General features: G+C 57.0%; 1 protein-coding gene and 2 pseudogenes across 1 annotated transcript; all 3 read left to right on the top strand.

The window, feature by feature from the left end:
* Positions 1-1,980: 1,980 nt before the first annotated feature.
* LOC128904043 (F-box only protein 39-like) lies at positions 1,981-5,593 on the top strand (annotated as a pseudogene).
* A 3,678-nt stretch (positions 5,594-9,271) lies between these two features.
* On the top strand, positions 9,272-12,939 carry LOC128900712 (neuronal acetylcholine receptor subunit alpha-10-like; the record flags this gene model as incomplete). The annotated part of the gene is made up of 3 exons (XM_054182175.1): positions 9,272-9,290; positions 9,448-9,911; positions 12,931-12,939. Coding segments are annotated over 3 exons (492 nt in total), but the record flags the coding sequence as incomplete, so codon positions are not given.
* A 3,551-nt stretch (positions 12,940-16,490) lies between these two features.
* On the top strand, positions 16,491-20,067 carry LOC128900682 (F-box only protein 39-like; annotated as a pseudogene).
* Positions 20,068-20,416: the final 349 nt, after the last annotated feature.

Here is a 20,416-nt window from a genome sequence, read left to right as displayed (position 1 = left end):
GAGCAAGCGGCTTCAGGTAGGTGACTGTTGCACCACACTGTGCTGCGGCGTGGGGTGGTGACGGATGGCATAGGGTGGTGTGGGGTGCCGTGGGGGGCTGTGGTGTGGGACTGGGAGGCGCTCCCGTCTCACCCAGCTCCTGGGGACCTTGCAGAAGTGGTGGAAGAAGAAGAGTAAGAAGAAGCGTCAGACAAGCAAGACAGGAGCCCGGCCAGAGAAGCAGAGCGGTGAGTGGCCCCAGCATGGAGCACCCTGCAAACAGCCGACACCCCACGGCAGCCCTGAGCCGGGGCTGTGCCGGGGGCTGCCGGCCGCTCAATCTGTCTCCTCCCGCTGCAGCTTCTCGGGCAGTGTATGGAGAAGTGGAGAAATCCCATTCGAAGCAGGAGAAGCGGTGAGTGTGGGGGAGACCCCAGATGCTGCCCCAGACCCTCACCCCGTGCCCTGCCCCTGCCTGCGCTGGGCAGCCCTGACCGCCAGCCAAGGAGGGGTGCTGCCTGCGGGTTCTTCTGGGGTCTGGGGTGCAGCGGGGTCTCTTTCTCCTCCTCTGCAGGGCGAGTGCGGAGGCCTTGAACAGGAAGCATCGCTCCCCACGGGCCCCGCTGGTCACCATGGACTCTGTGACTGACAGAGGCTCCTCTTCCCTCAACTCCCTCTACTCCTTCCCGGAGCCCCAGCCTAGTGCGATGGCGGAGCTGGCAGCACTCGACCGCTCAGGACCCCGCCATCCCCCCAGGACTGTCAACGGGAGGGTGGAGGAGCCAGGGCCAGCCCTCTGCCAGGAGCCCCCACAGGAACTGCCTACAAGGACCAAGCAAGAGCCGGTCCCCAGGGAAAGCAGGGACAGGGCGCAGAGCCCTGTGGACACGCAGCCTTCACCCTGCAGCCCCCCAGCCATGGCCTCGGACCAAGGGGAGCTGGTCATGGAGCTCCTCCGCTGTTTCGAGTCCACCCAGGAGATGGCCAGGCAGTGCTGTGAGATGCTGAAGGTGCTGCAGGCCCGTTGGCAAGGGGCAGCGGGGGCCTGTGATCGGAACCTCCCCGGGGAGCCCTTCCATCCCCTGGGCAGGATGGAGGCGCAGCAGCAGCTGGGGGCCACAGTGAAGCCCCATCACCTGGGAGCGGAGCGGCCGTGGGTGGATGTAAACACGGATAAGGCTGAGGATGGGATCATGGAGAAGGAGGAGGACACAGGACCAGAGAGAAGTGTGAAGGAGAAGGAAAGGAGCAGCCCTGTGGAGCTCGGCAGGGGGAGCCTGGCGGAAGTGAAGAGAAACAGCAAGACGGGGCCGGGCAAGAACAACTCCATGGGGCCAAGCACCAGCAGCCCCCCAGGCTCAGGCAGGAGCACCCCCACGGATGCGGAAGGGAGGAGGGACAGGGCGCAGAGCCCCATGACTGTGCTTCCGCCGCCCAGCAGCCCCCCAGCCAAGGCCACGGACGACAAGTTGCTCTACTTGGAGCTCTTGGACACTGTCAAGACCTTGGAGGAGGAGAGGCAGCAGCACGGCGAGGTCATGGACAGGGAGTGTGACCAGGCGTCCCCAGGGCTGTGCCCGCTAGGACGGTGCCTGTGTCAGTGCTGCACCTGGCTCTGGTACCGCCTGAAGGACTGCTGGAGACGCTGCTGCCGGACGCGCCGTGTCTGCTTCAGCAATTTCCCCCAATGGGTGGGAAGGGTGGGGCCGGGAACCCCCTGGGGTGCCCCTCTTGTCAACCAATAAAAAAGTCAATATTTTCTCTATCCCTGTGACTGTCAGCAGATCAGTTTTGTCCCTTGACAGGAGCAGAGAATCAGTTTTGTGTAAGGACAACAGTATATGCTACAGTAATCCCAACTCTCCCATGGAGATCATAGAATCATAGAATCTTCATGGTTGGAAACGACATTTGAGATCATGGAGTCCAACCATTGTGCAGCAGGACAGCTATGACGTAGTCGCCATCACGGAAACTTGGTGGGCTGACTCGCACTCCCTGCGGGAGCACAGCGCTCATTCCCTGTGCACCTTGAATATCCAATGTCATATCCACGACCCTCATGGGCAAGTGGTCAGAGGAACGTCGTGGGCCAACTTGGCCAAGGGAGCCCCAAAACTGCGCCTGAACTTCTTCTTTGAAAGAGTCACGAAGCACGATCACCTAGCCAGGATCCTGCTAGCGGAGATGCCAGTCAGCAGCATAAGAGTCTGCGGAGCTACAGTTTCAGAGACCCAGGCTGGAGAATGAGACGCACCCTCACCAACCTCCTCCCAGCCTCCTGGCGTGTTCTGCAGGTACGGGAACCCAGAGGGACATCTCACCGCGGTATCACAAAGCTAAGCAAAGTGATCCTCCAGGCCTTCTGCATAGCAGCGCTCAGCAGGAGGAATTCCTGACCACTTCAGTGTTATGTCCCGAGGGTCATTTTCATAAGCGAGCCACTGCGGTGTTCCACTCTAGCCTGGTTGAGGTCGTTGTCCCTGTCCAGTTGCGATGCCCGTTATGCCAGTCTTCACTGTCGGGCCGACGTCAGGTTGCCCTCATAAAAAGCTAAAACACCCAAAATACTGGTGCTGGAATGTCAGCTGTGAGCACAAAGAGTTTTTCAGGCAGGAAAACCTCAGTTTTGTGAAACCGCTTTAGGCTTCTTCTAGTTAGACATGTTCACGTTTAGTAACTGGTAACTTGCTTATCCTTTCCGATGTTTCTGAACCCCACCCTTTTGCAGGGAAATCTGCGTATGAGGAGAAGAGTCTGTACACCCTGTTTGCTTGCGGAGCTGTAGCCTGCATCAGCCTGCACTCGTGGTTCTGCTCCCTTTTGGCAACACACAAACGTCTACAGCAGATGTAAATTAACTGGTGCCCATGTCACAGGCCTTTGGTGTCACGCAGGATGTGCCACCAAAGGTGTGCGACAGCCTTGACCCGCGTCAAGGAGCATCAGGTCTTTGCACGCCTGAGGGAAGCACACGGCCTGATGGTTGCTGACAGCGCTCTTTAGGTTCTGTTGCGCTGCAGAGCTTCCAAGGAACAGCCGGGATCTGCAAAGCTTTCTAGAAATTGTCTTTGGATCTACTCTCGTACCTGGGATAATTTCCAATATGTCAAATAAGATCATGGCATGAGCTGAGGGTGCAGCATCTTCTAACGGTAACAGAAGTTGTCTATCCCTTAGGGTGGGGTGCAATGCACAAGGGCCCCCCCATCTCCACGGGAGAGTTGGGATTACCGTAGCATCTACCGTTGTCGTTACCCAAAACTGATTCTCTGCTCCTGTCAAGGGACAAAATTGATCTGCTGCCAGTCCCTTCTGTTGGTAGTATTGGGAAACTTTTTTATTGAATTCTAGTTACTGCGCTCACCAGTTCTGTTGAGTAGCCCTAACAACATTTGTTCTTTTTGGACGGAATTAACACTTCAGTGGAACAATGACCATGAGCTGCTGGACAAGGAGCTGCTACAGCTCACCTTGTCATGCCACAGGCTGTTCTTTCTGGAAGTGTGGGCCTTTCTAAGTGTCACCCCTGTGGAGAGGCTGTTCCAAAACCGGGCAGAAAGGAAATGCAGTTTGGCTACTCTAAAGGTAAGACTTTGTGCTTCAAAACTCCCATTCCCTTCCTCTCTCCAATAGCCAGAGAAAGGTGAGGTCCCCAGGCCCAGAGAAAGGGCGCTTACGGAAATGCTAACATAACTACCTTCCCTAGGTTACGTTTTAGCATTGCAACAAGCCTGAGAACCACTCACAGAAACGGGGCTTTCCGACCTCCTCAGCCAGGTACAGAATGCTGCAGAGGCTGAACAACAAGCCCCAGCAGTTCCACGAGTCCTTCCTAGGCTGGGGGTCCCTCTGTCTCCTCTAGTTCAAGCTGGGGATTCTGAGTCACCTGCCAGCCCCGGCGCTTACGTCTACGCTTAAGTCGAGGCCGGGGGGTTGAATCCCACTAAACTGCAAAAAGATGGAAGCACATCTCCCTCTTTAGGGATGCTGTGTTGAACTGGGCCAGACCACGACTGTGGCTGGTGTACACCATGCTGTCATGCTGCTTTGCATGCCAGATGCTGAATTCAGTGGATCCTCCCCGATGTGTGCAGCTCCCAGGGGTGCCTCGCTTCTGGGGGTAAAAGGAACCTGGCTCTCCCCAGAGATTCTTCAGCAGGAGATGGTGTTTTCCGTCAGTTTGGAGTGAAAACAGTAACACCTCAAGATTTTACTCCAAGCCAAGGCATTTGGCTTCTCTGGGTTCCTCATTAGTCACAGAGGCTTCTTGTTGTCATGAAATTTAACGGGCTGAGCGTGCTCTGTGTATCTGAGAGACACGGCCGTCATTCCTTCGTACAGGTCGGGATTTACACAGCCCGACAAGAGCCTAGTGAAGAGGCCCACACAATCACAGAATGGTAGGGTTGGAAGGGACCTCTGGAGACCCTCCAGTCCAACCCCCTGCCAGAGCAGGGTCACCCAGAGCAGGTGGCACAGGAACGCGTTCAGGTGGGTTTGGAATGTCTCCAGAGACGGAGACTCCACCACCTCTCTGGGCAGCCTGTGCCAGGGCTCTGCCACCCTCACAGGAAAGAAGTTCCTCCTCGTGTTTAGGTGGAACTTCCTATGCTCAAGTTTGTGCCCGTTGCCTCTTGTCCTGTTGCTGGGCACCACTGAAAAGAGCCTGGCCCCATCCTCCTGACACCCACCCTTTCCGTATTTCTAAGCGTTGATAAGATCCCCCCTCAGCCGTCTTTTTTCCAGACCAAAGAGACACAAGTCCCTCAGCCTTTCTTCATCAGAGAGGTGTTGCAGTCCCCTCATCACCCTGGTAGCCCTTTGCTGTCCCCTCTCCAGCAGTTCCCTGTCCTTCTGGAACTGGGGAGCCCAGAACTGGACCCAGTACTCCAGACACAGCCTCCCCAGGGCCGAGCAGAGGGGGAGGGTGACCTCCCTCCACCTGCTGGCCACACTCTTCTTGATGCCCCCCCAAGATGCCATTGGCCTCCTTGGCCACAAGGGCACATTGCTGGCTCATGGTAATCCTGTTGCCCACCAGGACTCCCAGGTCTCTTTCCACAGAGTTGCTCTCCAGCAGGTCAGCCCCCAACCTGGACTGGTGCAGGGGGTTATTCCTCCCCAGGTGCCGCACCCTACGCTTGCCCTTATTGAATTTCATAAGGTTCCTCTCTGCCCAACTCTCCAGCCTGTCCGGGTCTCTCTGTATGGCGGCACAGCCTTCTGGTGTGTCAGCCACCCGCCCCCCCAGCTTTGTGTCATCAGCAAACTTGCCGAGGGTGCACTCTATCCCTTCGTCCAGGTCATTGATGAATATATTGAAGAGGACTGGACCCAGTACTGACCGCTGGGGAACACCACTCGTCACTGACCTCCAGCTAGACTCTTTGCCCCTAGTCATGACCCTCTGAGCTCTGTCTTTTAACCAGTTATCTGTCCACCATATCTATGTCCATTCATTTAACCCACACCTCCTAAGCTTCCCTATAAGGATGCTGTGGGAGACCGTGTCGAACGCCTTGCTCAGCTCTTGCACGCTAGTTAGAGGAGGTTCAAATACCTGATTGACTCAGAGATTAATTATTTTGCTGTCGTCTACCCAATGGTATAAACCAGAGGAAGGGAGAAGAACACCCGGTGCCATCTGCACGCAATGAATGCATCCTTTGGAGGGCTCTAGGAAGGGATTTGAATCTCGACAGCAGTGCCTCTGAACGAGAGAGACCTTTACAGCAAGACAGAGGCAAGGGACAAGGTTGCGCTCCACACGTTAAAATGTTGGACTTGGGAACGGGCCCGCTACATCTCCAGCATCATTTCTTCTTGCCCTTGCTTTGTTTTTCCTCGCCAGAACCAAAGGAAGCAGCGAGCCCTTTTCCACCCTTACGGGCATCTCTAGGAAAAATAAGGCCCCCACTTTCTTCAGCACCTCTCATTGTAGAGCTTCAAACACCTTACCAATGAAGCCCATCGTGCTGTTTCCATTTTACAAAGAGGGAAACCGAGACGTGGGGTGATGTCCTGGTTTAACTTCAGCCAGCAACAAAGAAACAGGCAGCTGCTCGCTCGCTTCCCCCCCGCCATGGGAGAGGGGTAGAATGGGAAGAAAAAGGCAAAACTCGTGGGTTGAGATCAAGGCAGTTTAACAGAACAGTGAAGGAAAGCGGAAAACCACAACAATAATGCTGTTAGAGGAATGTACAAAACACCATTAATGTACCGCTGCTCACCGACCAGACCCAGGAAGCCCCCAGCCCAGTCCCCAGCGGGGATTTCCTGCTCCCTTTTCCAGCCAGCTCCCGGCTATAGACTGGGCATGGCTCACATGGTGATGGTATGGAATACCTGTGTGCCGTGCCAGCTCCTTGGGAAAATTGACCCTATTCCTGCCAGAACCGGGTGTTATCCACCCTTTGTTCTATACCTTCAACGTCATGCCCAGATCTTACACTTTCCAATGAATTACCACCGCTTTTCCCTGTCTTTGATATATACACACATCTATAGACATACAGCTATCATAGAACGGTCGAGGTTGGAAGGGACCTTTCAGATCATCAAGTCCAACCATCAACCCAACACTGACAAAAACCACCGCTAACCCACGTCCCTCAGCACCACGTCTGCCCGGCTTGTAAATCCCTCCAGGGATGGTGACTCCACCACTGCCCTGGGTAGCCTCTTCCTATGACAGCCCTGTTGGTGAAAACGTTTTTCCTAATATCCATCCTAAACCTCCCCTGGTGCAACTTGAGGCCGTTTCCTCTTGTCCTGTCGCCTGTTCCTTGAGAGAAGAGACCGACCCTTAGTCTCTGGGCCATCCCTCAACAATGTCCGTTGAGGTTGAGTTCATTTAACCCATGGCTTTGGGCTCCCTCTGTCAGAGCAGTCTCTCAGGGCAGGGGAGATGGTGTGTGGTGCTGGACTCCTGCATGCTGTATCCAGAGCTCGCCGCTGGTGTAGCTGGTGCAGACCCTGCCCAGGTTCCGCAGGTTGAAGATGTCAATCTTGAGGAAGTTGCTGGGCGCCAGTTGCTGAGGTCAGGTGTGATCCCATCACCGCTGCGCTTTACTCACGTTCATCAAAGTCCATCTGCCATTGTTTTGGGTGATTCTTACTGCAGTCCCATTGGTATGGCATCTAGCAATTCTAATAATGATGACACAGAGTGGCAGGGCTATTTAGCAATTGACATCACACAAATGGATTCATTGGCTTGTCTCACCCACAGTCAGATCCCAATGACCATGTGAGCCGCCTCCTGGATGCGGGGAAGGCTGTGGACGTTGTCTCTCTGGACTTTGGTAAGGCCTTTGACACCATCCCCCAGAGAGTTCTCCTGGAGAAGCTGGCGAATCGTGGCATAGACAAGTGTACTCTTTGCTGGGTAAAAAACCGGCTGAATGGCCGTGCCCAGAGAGTTGTGATTAGTGGGGTGAAATCTTCTTGGCGGCTGGTCACCAGTGGTGTCCCTCAGGGCTCAGTTTTGGGTCCAGTTTTGTTTAATATCTTTATCAATGATCTGGATGAGGGGACTGAGTGCACCTGCAGTAAGTTCGCAGACGACACCAAGCTAGGTGGGAGTGTTGATCTGCTTGAGGGAAGGAAGGCTCTCCAGAGGGCCCTGGACAGGCTGGAGGGATGGGCCAAGGCCAATTGCATGAGGTTTAATAAGGCCAAGGGCCGGGTCCTGCATTTCGGTCACAACAACCCCAAGAAACGCCAGGGGCTTGGGGAAGAGTGGCTGGAAAGCTGCCCCGCAGAAAAGGACCTGGGGGTGCTGGTGGCCGGCCAGCTTAACATGAGCCAGCAGCGTGCCCAGGTGGCCAAGAAGGCCAACAGCATTCTGGCTTGTATGAGGAATAGCGTGGCCAGCAGGAGTAGGGAAGGGATCGTTCCTCTGTACTCGGCACTGGTGAGGCCTCGCCTGGAGTACTGTGTTCAGTTCTGGGCCCCTCTGTACAAGAGGGACCTTGAAGTGCTGCAGCGTGTCCAGAGGAGAGCTACCAAGCTGGTGAGGGGTCTGGAGACCAAGTCATATGAGGAGAGGCTGAGGGAGCTGGGCATGTTTAGCTTGGAGAAGAGGAGGCTGAGGGGAGACCTCATTGCCCTCCACAAGTCCCTGAAAGGAGGTTGGAGAGAGGTGGGTGTTGGCCTCTTCTCCCAGGTGAATAATGACAGGACCAGAGGAAATGGTCTGAAGCTGCGGCAGGGGAGGTTTAGATTAGATAGTAGGAAGAATTCCTTCACTGAAAGAGTGGTCAGGCACTGGAACGGCCTGCCCAGGGAGGTGGTTGAGTCACCATCCCTAGAGGTGTTTAAGAAACGCCTAGATTTGGCACTTCAGGGCATGCTTTAGTGACAGAGATTGTAGGGGGTTTTTGTGTGTGTGTATGGTTGGACTCGATGATCTCAAAGGTCCCTTCCAACCATGAAGATTCTATGATTCTATGAGGTGCATATCAGAGCTCCCCATCCTTCTGCATCACCTGCCACGTGCCCCCAGGGCCTTAGAGAACCATAGAAGGTGTTGGGTTGGAAGGGACCTTTAAATGCCATCTAGTCCCACCCCCCTGCAGTAAGCAGGGACATCTTCAACTAGATCAGGTTGCTCCGAGCCTCATGAAGCCCGGCCTTGAATGTCTCCAGGGATGGGGCCTCCACCACCTCTCTGGCCAACCTGGGCCAGTGTCTCACCACCCTCGTTGTAAAGAACTTCTTCCTAATGCCTAATCTAAACCTGCCCTGCTCTAGTTCTCTCTTCCTTAAGTGAAAGCAATCCCACAGATGGGTTTGCCTTTGCCCGAGGCAGGACTAACCCAGACTGTCTTCCCTGACACACTCTTCATGTGCACTACGGGGACTTTATCCCCTTCTAGGGTACGTGGAAGTTCTGATTGGGCAGGACCAGCTCAATTATTAGATTCCCAGGTGTTAACTAGCCAGGTGGCCTTTGCTAACTGTGTATCCCATTGTTTTAAGGTCCCACCCCCCCATTGCTCTCAGGGTAGTTTTTTACAGCCCGTTGTATTGTTCGATCTTCCCAGAGGCGGGCGAATGGCAGGGGCCGTGATATACCCACTCAGTGCCACACTCTTTGGCCCAGGGACCTGAGAGTGTTTTGGAAATGAGTCCCATTGTCCGACTCGGTTCTCTCTGGGGTGCCGTGTCACCACAGGACTTGCTTGTCAAGGCCCAGGACAGCGTTCCTTGGAGCGGCACGGGGCACAGGGTATGTTTCCAGTCATCCAGTGGTTGCTTCCACCACTGTGAGCACATGGTCCCCTCGGAGAGCGTCCCGCTCATTGGTGAGCCTTGATGGCACTCAGGACCATCCCATGGGACCAGGGCATCTGCACCGGGGTGGTGGGCACCCCCCCATGACAGGGGGGGGTTTCGATGGGGGGAGGTGCGCACGGGTCTCTCCCCACCCCGCTGCGGCATCACCACCCATTACCCACGCAGGGAAGTACTACATCTCCACCATGACCATGATCACGGCCTCCACCGCGCTGACCACCTTCATCATGAACATCCACCACTGCAGACCGGGGACCTGGCCCGTGCCCCCCTGGGCCAGGTGGCTCATCCTCCACCACATGGCCCGGCTCTGCTGCGTCTACGAGGTAGGCGAGAGCTGCAAGAGCCCCCGGTGGGTGCCGCGCAGGCGGTTGGGCAGGGAGGACACTGGGGGGCCAGGGGAGAGCCCCATGGAGGGGGAGGTGGGTGCCGAGGCAGGGGGCTGTCCCTGGGACTGCTGCTTGTGCCACCACGATGACATGCTGAGGAATGTGGGCTACATCGCCGGCTGCTTCCGGCGCCACCGAGCCTCCCAGCACCGGACCGCTGAGTGGAAGAAGATGGCCAAGGTGATGGACCGCTTCTTCATGTGGGTCTTCTTCCTCATGGTCTTCCTCATGAGTGTGCTGGTCCTGGGCAATGCTGCCTGATGGCCCAGTGGACTCACTGCCCCCAGGGAAAGTGGTGGCCACGGGTGCTCCATGAGGGTGGCTCGTCCTGAGCACCCCTTGGCACTTCATGGACCTGCAGGGTGGAAGCTCCACCAGCACCAGGGAAGAGGAGCCTGACAGCGGGACCCTGACTCGGCCGGGGCTGCCCCAGCTGCAGGGTTGAGGGGTCACGGCCCCCCGAGCAGTTGTCTGGGTTGTGACGTATAGAAATATAGATGTGGAATCATAGAATCACAGAATGGTTTGGGTGGGAAGGGACCTTAAAGATCATCTCATTCCACCCCCCCGCCCTGGGCAGGGACACCTCCCACCAGCCCAGCTTGCTCCAAGCCCCGGCCAACCTGGCCTTGAACCCCTCCAGGGATGGGGCAGCCACAGCTTCTCTGGGCAACCTGGGCCAGGGGCTCACCGCCCTCACAGCCAAGAATTTCTGCCTGAGATCTCAGCTCAATCTCCCCTCTTGCAGTGGAAAACCCTTCCCCCTCGTCCCATGGCTCCCCTCCCTCATCCAGAGTCCCTCCACAGCTTTCCTGGAGCTCCTTGAGGGACTGGAAGGGGCTCCAAGGTCTCAGTGGAGCTCTTCTTCAGGCTGAACCCCCCCAACTCTCTCAGCCCGTCCTCACAGCACAGGGCCTCCAGCCCTCCCAGCATCTCCAGGGCCTCCTCTGGACCATATAGATATATGCATAGACACCTTCTGCTCCTCCTGTGTCCCCACCAGTGCCTGCCACCCTGCCTGGCCAGGGCTCGAGTCTGCTGCAGCCCCCCGAGACGCCACTCCAGTGTCCAGCAGCCCTGGTGAGGGTTCCAGGGGAGCAGGGCAGCCCCCACCCCGTCCCCTCCGGGTGCTGGCTGGGGCCAGGATGGTGCCCGGGAGGGACGGAGGGGTCTGGCCCTCGACACCTTCGGTGACAGAGCATGGACCTTTGTATCCCACCCAAACCCTGCGTGCGGTAAATAGCGGAGCATTTCCTGCCGATCCATCCTGGCTTACGGAATATCTCACCCCCCTGCATTTACTGATCCGTCCTCAATAAAATAATGACTCCATCAGCTCTGGCTGAGTGACCTCTGGCTCTTCTCCTGCGACAGCGACGGCGGCTGGTCCGCGCTCACCCTGCCCGACAGCCTGTGCCGGGGGGGGCTGGGCCCCTCGTCCCCATCCCTGCCCCACATCCCACAGAGTGGCTGGCGGAGTGTCCTTGTTCCGGCGGGGATAGGGTTAATTTTTCCTGGTATTCCATGCCATGTGAGCCATGCCCACCCTGAGCTGCCGGGGGAGGGGGCAGGAAGTCGCGCTTGGAGCGGGCTGGGGCGTCCCGGGTCCGGTCGGGGAGCGGCGGGGAGCGGCGGTCCCGTAATCGTGTGTGTATATGCCTCTGTCCGTGTTCTTGTTGTTGTTTGCTTGTTCCCTTTGCTGTTCTGTTAAACTGCCTTTGTCTCAACCCAAGAGTCTTGCCTTTTTTTTCTTCTGATTCTTCCTGTATCGGGAAGGCCCGACCGAGCGGCACGTGGTTCTTTGTTGCCGTCTGAGGCTAAACCACGACACGGAGGCATCGGGGCTCATGCCATCTTGTCACCGGTGGAGGGGACCAATCAGCTGGTGGGGAGGGGGAGAGTGGCCAAACCCGGGGGGACACCCGTGGGTGATGGGGGAACCTGGGGATGAGAGCCGGAGGCGCTGGGGCAGCCGGAACAGGGTGCGGGGGACACGGAGTGCCCTCGGGCTGGCTGGGATGGCGCACAGACGCTGGCAGCAGGGATGGCCGTAGCGAGGGGAGCGCGGGGGGGCAGCAGCACCGCCCCCGGCTGAGTGCAGGGACCCGGCTGGGGGGACATGGCGAGGGGAAGGAGCCGCTGTCCCCGCGGGGAGCCCCGGGGCGAGGAGGGAGCCCGGCCAGGGCAGCCCCAGGGGCCGAGGAGGAAGGCAAAGGGGCCAGGCAGCATGGAAAGCGCAGGGCAGCGGGGACGGGGGTCCCACCGAGACCCCAGCCCTGCGCCGACTCCGCTCAGGGGGGTCCCAGCAGGGCCCCCAGGCACAGCCAGGTCCCGGCAGCGGCAGGGGGGTCCCCAGCCCCATCTCAGCCCCCGTCCGGCGGGGACGGGCTCAGCCACAGCTGGGGAGAGAGGGCGGGGGCTGCGGGGGCCACCAGGCAGTGCCGGGGGGGGGCAGCTCCCAGGTCTCTCCCGGGTAGCGGAGGGTAGAAGGGATGCCGGGTGCGTGAGGTGCGAGCAGGCGGCTGATCCGCTCGGCCTGGCGGCAGAGGTCAAAGAGGGAGCAGAAAGGCTGCGGAGCGTCAGGGAGAGGGCAGAGCAGCAGAGAGTTGGGGTTGTTCAGCCTGGAGAAGAGAAGGCTGCGGGGAGACCTTGTAGCGGCCTTGCAGTCCCTAAAGGGGGCCTCCAGGAGGGATTGGGAGGGACTGTGGCTGAGGGAGTGTAACAATAGGGCACGGGATAACGGGGAACCCAGTAGAGCTGAGAGGGAAGAGTCTTGGAGGTTTCTGGGGTGTGTGGGAATAAATTCCTGACACAGCTGGTGGGGGAACGCACTAGGGAAGGAGCCCTGCTGGACCTGCTGTGTGTGAACAGAGAAGGACTTGTGGGGGATGTGATGTTGGAGGCCGTCTTGGGCACAGTGACCATGAAATGGCAGAGTTTCTGATTCTTAGGGAAGCAAGGAAGGGCGTCAGCAGAACTGCCACCATGGACTTCCGGAGGGCGGACTTTGGTCTTTTCGGGAGCCTGCTGGAGAGAGTCTTCCTCTAGGTTTGCTCAACACCCAGAAGAGAAGTGAAAAACTGTCTTCTCAATGGAAGATGACAGCGAAGCTGAGCAGAATCGCTGGGCTCACCTACCTGATGTCTGTCTGAGACGTGTCTTCCATCGGTCAGACGACAGGGACAGATCTAACGCTGCCTTGGTCTGTAAAAAATGGAACTGGGCCCTGCACTCGGGATCCCTCCCTCCTCCATGAAAGATGAACTAGAATTTGGACTACCGGAGGAAACCCCGTCTTACCAAAAGAATACTCAATGGCTTTGGCTAGGCGGTTTTGTGATAAAACACATGGAGGGATGACAATTTTTAATCAGATTGAGAAAAGGTGGACAGCCCCCGGAAGACATGTGGCAGTAAAGGGGATTGTGAGTTCTTGGCCCACATGTTGGAAGTTTTCCGGTGCAAAACCCAAGCAGGAGGCTGGAGGGCAACCATGGTCATACTTCCCATTCCAAAGGCTGCAGATGGGTTATGCTGACGTGCCTACTGTGAGAGGCGTTAAGAGAAGAGAAGGCTGCGGGGAGACCTTGGAGCCCCTTCCAGTCCCTCAAGGGGCTCCAGGAAAGCTGTGGAGGGACTCTGGATGAGGGAGGGGAGCCATGGGACGAGGGGGAAGGGGTTTCCACTGCAAGAGGGGAGATTGAGCTAAGATCTCGGGCAGAAATTCTTGGCTGTGAGGGCGGTGAGCCCCTGGCCCAGGTTGCCCAGAGAAGCTGTGGCTGCCCCATCCCTGAAGGGGTTCAAGGCCAGGTTGGCTGGGGCTTGGAGCAAGCTGGGCTGGTGGGAGGTGTCCCTGCCCAGGGCAGGGGGTGGCACTGGGTGGCCTTTAAGGTGCCTTCGCACCCAAACCATGCCCTGAAGGGGTGGGGCCCTTCTCCTTCTCCCTCCCTTCTTGTTATGGTTTGAGAAACCCACCACAATTTCTTGTCCTTTAGACAACTACTCTCTCGCCCGATGACCCCTCCTCACCGGGGAAGAGGAATTGGGGAAAAAGAAGGAAACATGAGGGTTGCAATAGAAATAGATTTACTAGGATAAAACTAAAGAATTTACACTAATAATGCTAAAGAAGCAGTGTCAATCCCGATAACGATGTAAAATACCCAAGGACTACACCCAGCCCCTTCCATCAGCAGGAAGCCGTGCACTCCCAGCAGGGGACAGCCAATGGGGGACACCGTGAGCGCTGCGGCTTTGGGAGGAAGGGAAGGGCTCAGGGTTCCGGCACCGCAGCAAGGAGTTCTCTGCACCGCCGCCATCAAGGGAGAGTTGAACTACACAGCAAACTTTATAATTTGTACTGAATGTGATGTTCGTGCTATGAAATAGTCCTGTTGTCAGCCTGGGGCAAGTGCCCTCCTTGTCTTGCTCTTCCTCATCCCCTGCTGCATGTCACCAAGGGGGGCTCTGACTGCCTGTGATGTCACAAAGGGGGGCTCTGACTGCCCCACGATGTCACAAAGGGGGGACGTGCCCCCCTGCCGCACTATAAAAGGGGGACGCGGTCCCCACTGGAGCCGTCAGTGGATGCTGGGCACCGCAGTCTGGCATTGTCTGGGCAGACTGCAGCCTCGGCCTCTGACACCCCAGCAGTCTTGCGGGTCCCGTCACTGGGGACCCAGGAGGACACTGGGGAGCCGCATTGCGGTTCTGTGCTGGTGACTCAGAGCACCGCAGCCACACCGGCGTTGGTGCCATGGGGCGCTCTGACGCCGTGTCTCCCCTGGGCCCTCTCCTCCTGATTGTGATGGGGCTCAGCGTATTCTCAGCTGTGCTGCAGAGCAAGCGGCTTCAGGTAGGTGACTGTTGCACCACACTGTGCTGCGGCGTGGGGTGGTGACGGATGGCATAGGGTGGTGTGGGGTGCCGTGGGGGGCTGTGGTGTGGGACTGGGAGGCGCTCCCGTCTCACCCAGCTCCTGGGGACCTTGCAGAAGTGGTGGAAGAAGAAGAGTAAGAAGAAGCGTCAGACAAGCAAGACAGGAGCCCGGCCAGAGAAGCAGAGCGGTGAGTGGCCCCAGCATGGAGCACCCTGCAAACAGCCGACACCCCACGGCAGCCCTGAGCCGGGGCTGTGCCGGGGGCTGCCGGCCGCTCAATCTGTCTCCTCCCGCTGCAGCTTCTCGGGCAGTGTATGGAGAAGTGGAGAAATCCCATTCGAAGCAGGAGAAGCGGTGAGTGTGGGGGAGACCCCAGATGCTGCCCCAGACCCTCACCCCGTGCCCTGCCCCTGCCTGCGCTGGGCAGCCCTGACCGCCAGCCAAGGAGGGGTGCTGCCTGCGGGTTCTTCTGGGGTCTGGGGTGCAGCGGGGTCTCTTTCTCCTCCTCTGCAGGGCGAGTGCGGAGGCCTTGAACAGGAAGCATCGCTCCCCACGGGCCCCGCTGGTCACCATGGACTCTGTGACTGACAGAGGCTCCTCTTCCCTCAACTCCCTCTACTCCTTCCCGGAGCCCCAGCCTAGTGCGATGGCGGAGCTGGCAGCACTCGACCGCTCAGGACCCCGCCATCCCCCCAGGACTGTCAACGGGAGGGTGGAGGAGCCAGGGCCAGCCCTCTGCCAGGAGCCCCCACAGGAACTGCCTACAAGGACCAAGCAAGAGCCGGTCCCCAGGGAAAGCAGGGACAGGGCGCAGAGCCCTGTGGACACGCAGCCTTCACCCTGCAGCCCCCCAGCCATGGCCTCGGACCAAGGGGAGCTGGTCATGGAGCTCCTCCGCTGTTTCGAGTCCACCCAGGAGATGGCCAGGCAGTGCTGTGAGATGCTGAAGGTGCTGCAGGCCCGTTGGCAAGGGGCAGCGGGGGCCTGTGATCGGAACCTCCCCGGGGAGCCCTTCCATCCCCTGGGCAGGATGGAGGCGCAGCAGCAGCTGGGGGCCACAGTGAAGCCCCATCACCTGGGAGCGGAGCGGCCGTGGGTGGATGTAAACACGGATAAGGCTGAGGATGGGATCATGGAGAAGGAGGAGGACACAGGACCAGAGAGAAGTGTGAAGGAGAAGGAAAGGAGCAGCCCTGTGGAGCTCGGCAGGGGGAGCCTGGCGGAAGTGAAGAGAAACAGCAAGACGGGGCCGGGCAAGAACAACTCCATGGGGCCAAGCACCAGCAGCCCCCCAGGCTCAGGCAGGAGCACCCCCACGGATGCGGAAGGGAGGAGGGACAGGGCGCAGAGCCCCATGACTGTGCTTCCGCCGCCCAGCAGCCCCCCAGCCAAGGCCACGGACGACAAGTTGCTCTACTTGGAGCTCTTGGACACTGTCAAGACCTTGGAGGAGGAGAGGCAGCAGCACGGCGAGGTCATGGACAGGGAGTGTGACCAGGCGTCCCCAGGGCTGTGCCCGCTAGGACGGTGCCTGTGTCAGTGCTGCACCTGGCTCTGGTACCGCCTGAAGGACTGCTGGAGACGCTGCTGCCGGACGCGCCGTGTCTGCTTCAGCAATTTCCCCCAATGGGTGGGAAGGGTGGGGCCGGGAACCCCCTGGGGTGCCCCTCTTGTCAACCAATAAAAAAGTCAATATTTTCTCTATCCCTGTGACTGTCAGCAGATCAGTTTTGTCCCTTGACAGGAGCAGAGAATCAGTTTTGTGTAAGGACAACAGTATATGCTACAGTAATCCCAACTCTCCCATGGAGATCATAGAATCATAGAATCTTCATGGTTGGAAACGACATTTGAGATCATGGAGTCCAACCATTGTGCAGCAGGACAGCTATGACGTAGTCGCCATCACGGAAACTTGGTGGGCTGACTCGCACTCCCTGCGGGAGCACAGCGCTCATTCCCTGTGCACCTTGAATATCCAATGTCATATCCACGACCCTCATGGGCAAGTGGTCAGAGGAACGTCGTGGGCCAACTTGGCCAAGGGAGCCCCAAAACTGCGCCTGAACTTCTTCTTTGAAAGAGTCACGAAGCACGATCACCTAGCCAGGATCCTGCTAGCGGAGATGCCAGTCAGCAGCATAAGAGTCTGCGGAGCTACAGTTTCAGAGACCCAGGCTGGAGAATGAGACGCACCCTCACCAACCTCCTCCCAGCCTCCTGGCGTGTTCTGCAGGTACGGGAACCCAGAGGGACATCTCACCGCGGTATCACAAAGCTAAGCAAAGTGATCCTCCAGGCCTTCTGCATAGCAGCGCTCAGCAGGAGGAATTCCTGACCACTTCAGTGTTATGTCCCGAGGGTCATTTTCATAAGCGAGCCACTGCGGTGTTCCACTCTAGCCTGGTTGAGGTCGTTGTCCCTGTCCAGTTGCGATGCCCGTTATGCCAGTCTTCACTGTCGGGCCGACGTCAGGTTGCCCTCATAAAAAGCTAAAACACCCAAAATACTGGTGCTGGAATGTCAGCTGTGAGCACAAAGAGTTTTTCAGGCAGGAAAACCTCAGTTTTGTGAAACCGCTTTAGGCTTCTTCTAGTTAGACATGTTCACGTTTAGTAACTGGTAACTTGCTTATCCTTTCCGATGTTTCTGAACCCCACCCTTTTGCAGGGAAATCTGCGTATGAGGAGAAGAGTCTGTACACCCTGTTTGCTTGCGGAGCTGTAGCCTGCGTCAGCCTGCACTCGTGGTTCTGCTCCCTTTTGGCAACACACAAACGTCTACAGCAGATGTAAATTAACTGGTGCCCATGTCACAGGCCTTTGGTGTCACGCAGGATGTGCCACCAAAGGTGTGCGACAGCCTTGACCCGCGTCAAGGAGCATCAGGTCTTTGCACGCCTGAGGGAAGCACACGGCCTGATGGTTGCTGACAGCGCTCTTTAGGTTCTGTTGCGCTGCAGAGCTTCCAAGGAACAGCCGGGATCTGCAAAGCTTTCTAGAAATTGTCTTTGGATCTACTCTCGTACCTGGGATAATTTCCAATATGTCAAATAAGATCATGGCATGAGCTGAGGGTGCAGCATCTTCTAACGGTAACAGAAGTTGTCTATCCCTTAGGGTGGGGTGCAATGCACAAGGGCCCCCCCATCTCCACGGGAGAGTTGGGATTACCGTAGCATCTACCGTTGTCGTTACCCAAAACTGATTCTCTGCTCCTGTCAAGGGACAAAATTGATCTGCTGCCAGTCCCTTCTGTTGGTAGTATTGGGAAACTTGTTTATTGAATTCTAGTTACTGCGCTCACCAGTTCTGTTGAGTAGCCCTAACAACATTTGTTCTTTTTGGAAGGAATTAACACTTCAGTGGAACAATGACCATGAGCTGCTGGACAAGGAGCTGCTACAGCTCACCTTGTCATGCCACAGGCTGTTCTTTCTGGAAGTGTGGGCCTTTCTAAGTGTCACCCCTGTGGAGAGGCTGTTCCAAAACCGGGCAGAAAGGAAATGCAGTTTGGCTACTCTAAAGGTAAGACTTTGTGCTTCAAAACTCCCATTCCCTTCCTCTCTCCAATAGCCAGAGAAAGGTGAGGTCCCCAGGCCCAGAGAAAGGGCGCTTACGGAAATGCTAACATAACTACCTTCCCTAGGTTACGTTTTAGCATTGCAACAAGCCTGAGAACCACTCACAGAAACGGGGCTTTCCGACCTCCTCAGCCAGGTACAGAATGCTGCAGAGGCTGAACAACAAGCCCCAGCAGTTCCACGAGTCCTTCCTAGGCTGGGGGTCCCTCTGTCTCCTCTAGTTCAAGCTGGGGATTCTGAGTCACCTGCCAGCCCCGGCGCTTACGTCTACGCTTAAGTCGAGGCCGGGGGGTTGAATCCCACTAAACTGCAAAAAGATGGAAGCACATCTCCCTCTTTAGGGATGCTGTGTTGAACTGGGCCAGACCACGACTGTGGCTGGTGTACACCATGCTGTCATGCTGCTTTGCATGCCAGATGCTGAATTCAGTGGATCCTCCCCGATGTGTGCAGCTCCCAGGGGTGCCTCGCTTCTGGGGGTAAAAGGAACCTGGCTCTCCCCAGAGATTCTTCAGCAGGAGATGGTGTTTTCCGTCAGTTTGGAGTGAAAACAGTAACACCTCAAGATTTTACTCCAAGCCAAGGCATTTGGCTTCTCTGGGTTCCTCATTAGTCACAGAGGCTTCTTGTTGTCATGAAATTTAACGGGCTGAGCGTGCTCTGTGTATCTGAGAGACACGGCCGTCATTCCTTCGTACAGGTCGGGATTTACACAGCCCGACAAGAGCCTAGTGAAGAGGCCCACACAATCACAGAATGGTAGGGTTGGAAGGGACCTCTGGAGACCCTCCAGTCCAACCCCCTGCCAGAGCAGGGTCACCCAGAGCAGGTGGCACAGGAACGCGTTCAGGTGGGTTTGGAATGTCTCCAGAGACGGAGACTCCACCACCTCTCTGGGCAGCCTGTGCCAGGGCTCTGCCACCCTCACAGGAAAGAAGTTCCTCCTCGTGTTTAGGTGGAAATTCCTATGCTCAAGTTTGTGCCCGTTGCCTCTTGTCCTGTTGCTGGGCACCACTGAAAAGAGCCTGGCCCCATCCTCCTGACACCCACCCTTTCCGTATTTCTAAGCGTTGATAAGATCCCCCCTCAGCCGTCTTTTTTCCAGACCAAAGAGACACAAGTCCCTCAGCCTTTCTTCATCAGAGAGGTGTTGCAGTCCCCTCATCACCCTGGTAGCCCTTTGCTGTCCCCTCTCCAGCAGTTCCCTGTCCTTCTGGAACTGGGGAGCCCAGAACTGGACCCAGTACTCCAGACACAGCCTCCCCAGGGCCGAGCAGAGGGGGAGGGTGACCTCCCTCCACCTGCTGGCCACACTCTTCTTGATGCCCCCCCAAGATGCCATTGGCCTCCTTGGCCACAAGGGCACATTGCTGGCTCATGGTCATCCTGTTGCTCTCCAGCAGGTCAGCCCCCAACCTGGACTGGTGCAGGGGGTTATTCCTCCCCAGGTGCTGCACCCTACGCTTGCCCTTATTGAATTTCATAAGGTTCCTCTCTGCCCAACTCTCCAACCTGTCCGGGTCTCTCTGTATGGCGGCACAGCCTTCTGGTGTGTCAGCCACCCGCCCCCCCAGCTTTGTGTCATCAGCAAACTTGCTGAGGGTGCACTCTATCCCTTCGTCCAGGTCATTGATGAATATATTGAAGAGGACTGGACCCAGTACTGACCCCTGGGGAACACCACTCGTCACTGACCTCCAACTAGACTCTTTGCCCCTAATCACGACCCTCTGAGCTCTGTCTTTTAACTAGTTATCTGTCCACCATATCTATGTCCATTCATTTAACCCACACCTCCTAAGCTTCCCTATAAGGATGCTGTGGGAGACCGTGTCGAACGCCTTGCTCAGCTCTTGCACGCTAGTTAGAGGAGGTTCAAATACCTGATTGACTCAGAGATTAATCATTTTGCTGTCGTCTACCCAAAGGCATAAACCAGAGGAAGGGAGAAGAACACCCGGTGCCATCTGCACGCAATGAATGCATCCTTTGGAGGGCTCTAGGAAGGGATTTGAATCTCGACAGCAGTGCCTCTGAACGAGAGAGACCTTTACAGCAAGACAGAGGCAAGGGACAAGGTTGCGCTCCACGCGTTAAAATGTTGGACTTGGGAACGGGCCTCCTACATCTCCAGCATCATTTCTTTTTACCCTTACTTTTTTTTCCTCGCCAGAACCAAAGGAAGCAGCGAGCCCTTTTCCACCCTTACGGGCATCTCTAGGAAAAATAAGGCCCCCTCTTTCTTCAGCACCTCTCATTGTAGAGCTTCAAACACCTTACCAA

Source organism: Rissa tridactyla, chromosome 1, assembly GCF_028500815.1.
Source record: "Rissa tridactyla isolate bRisTri1 chromosome 1, bRisTri1.patW.cur.20221130, whole genome shotgun sequence".
Classification (NCBI taxonomy): Eukaryota; Metazoa; Chordata; class Aves; order Charadriiformes; family Laridae; genus Rissa; species Rissa tridactyla.
This window is presented reverse-complemented; position numbering and strand designations above follow the sequence as displayed.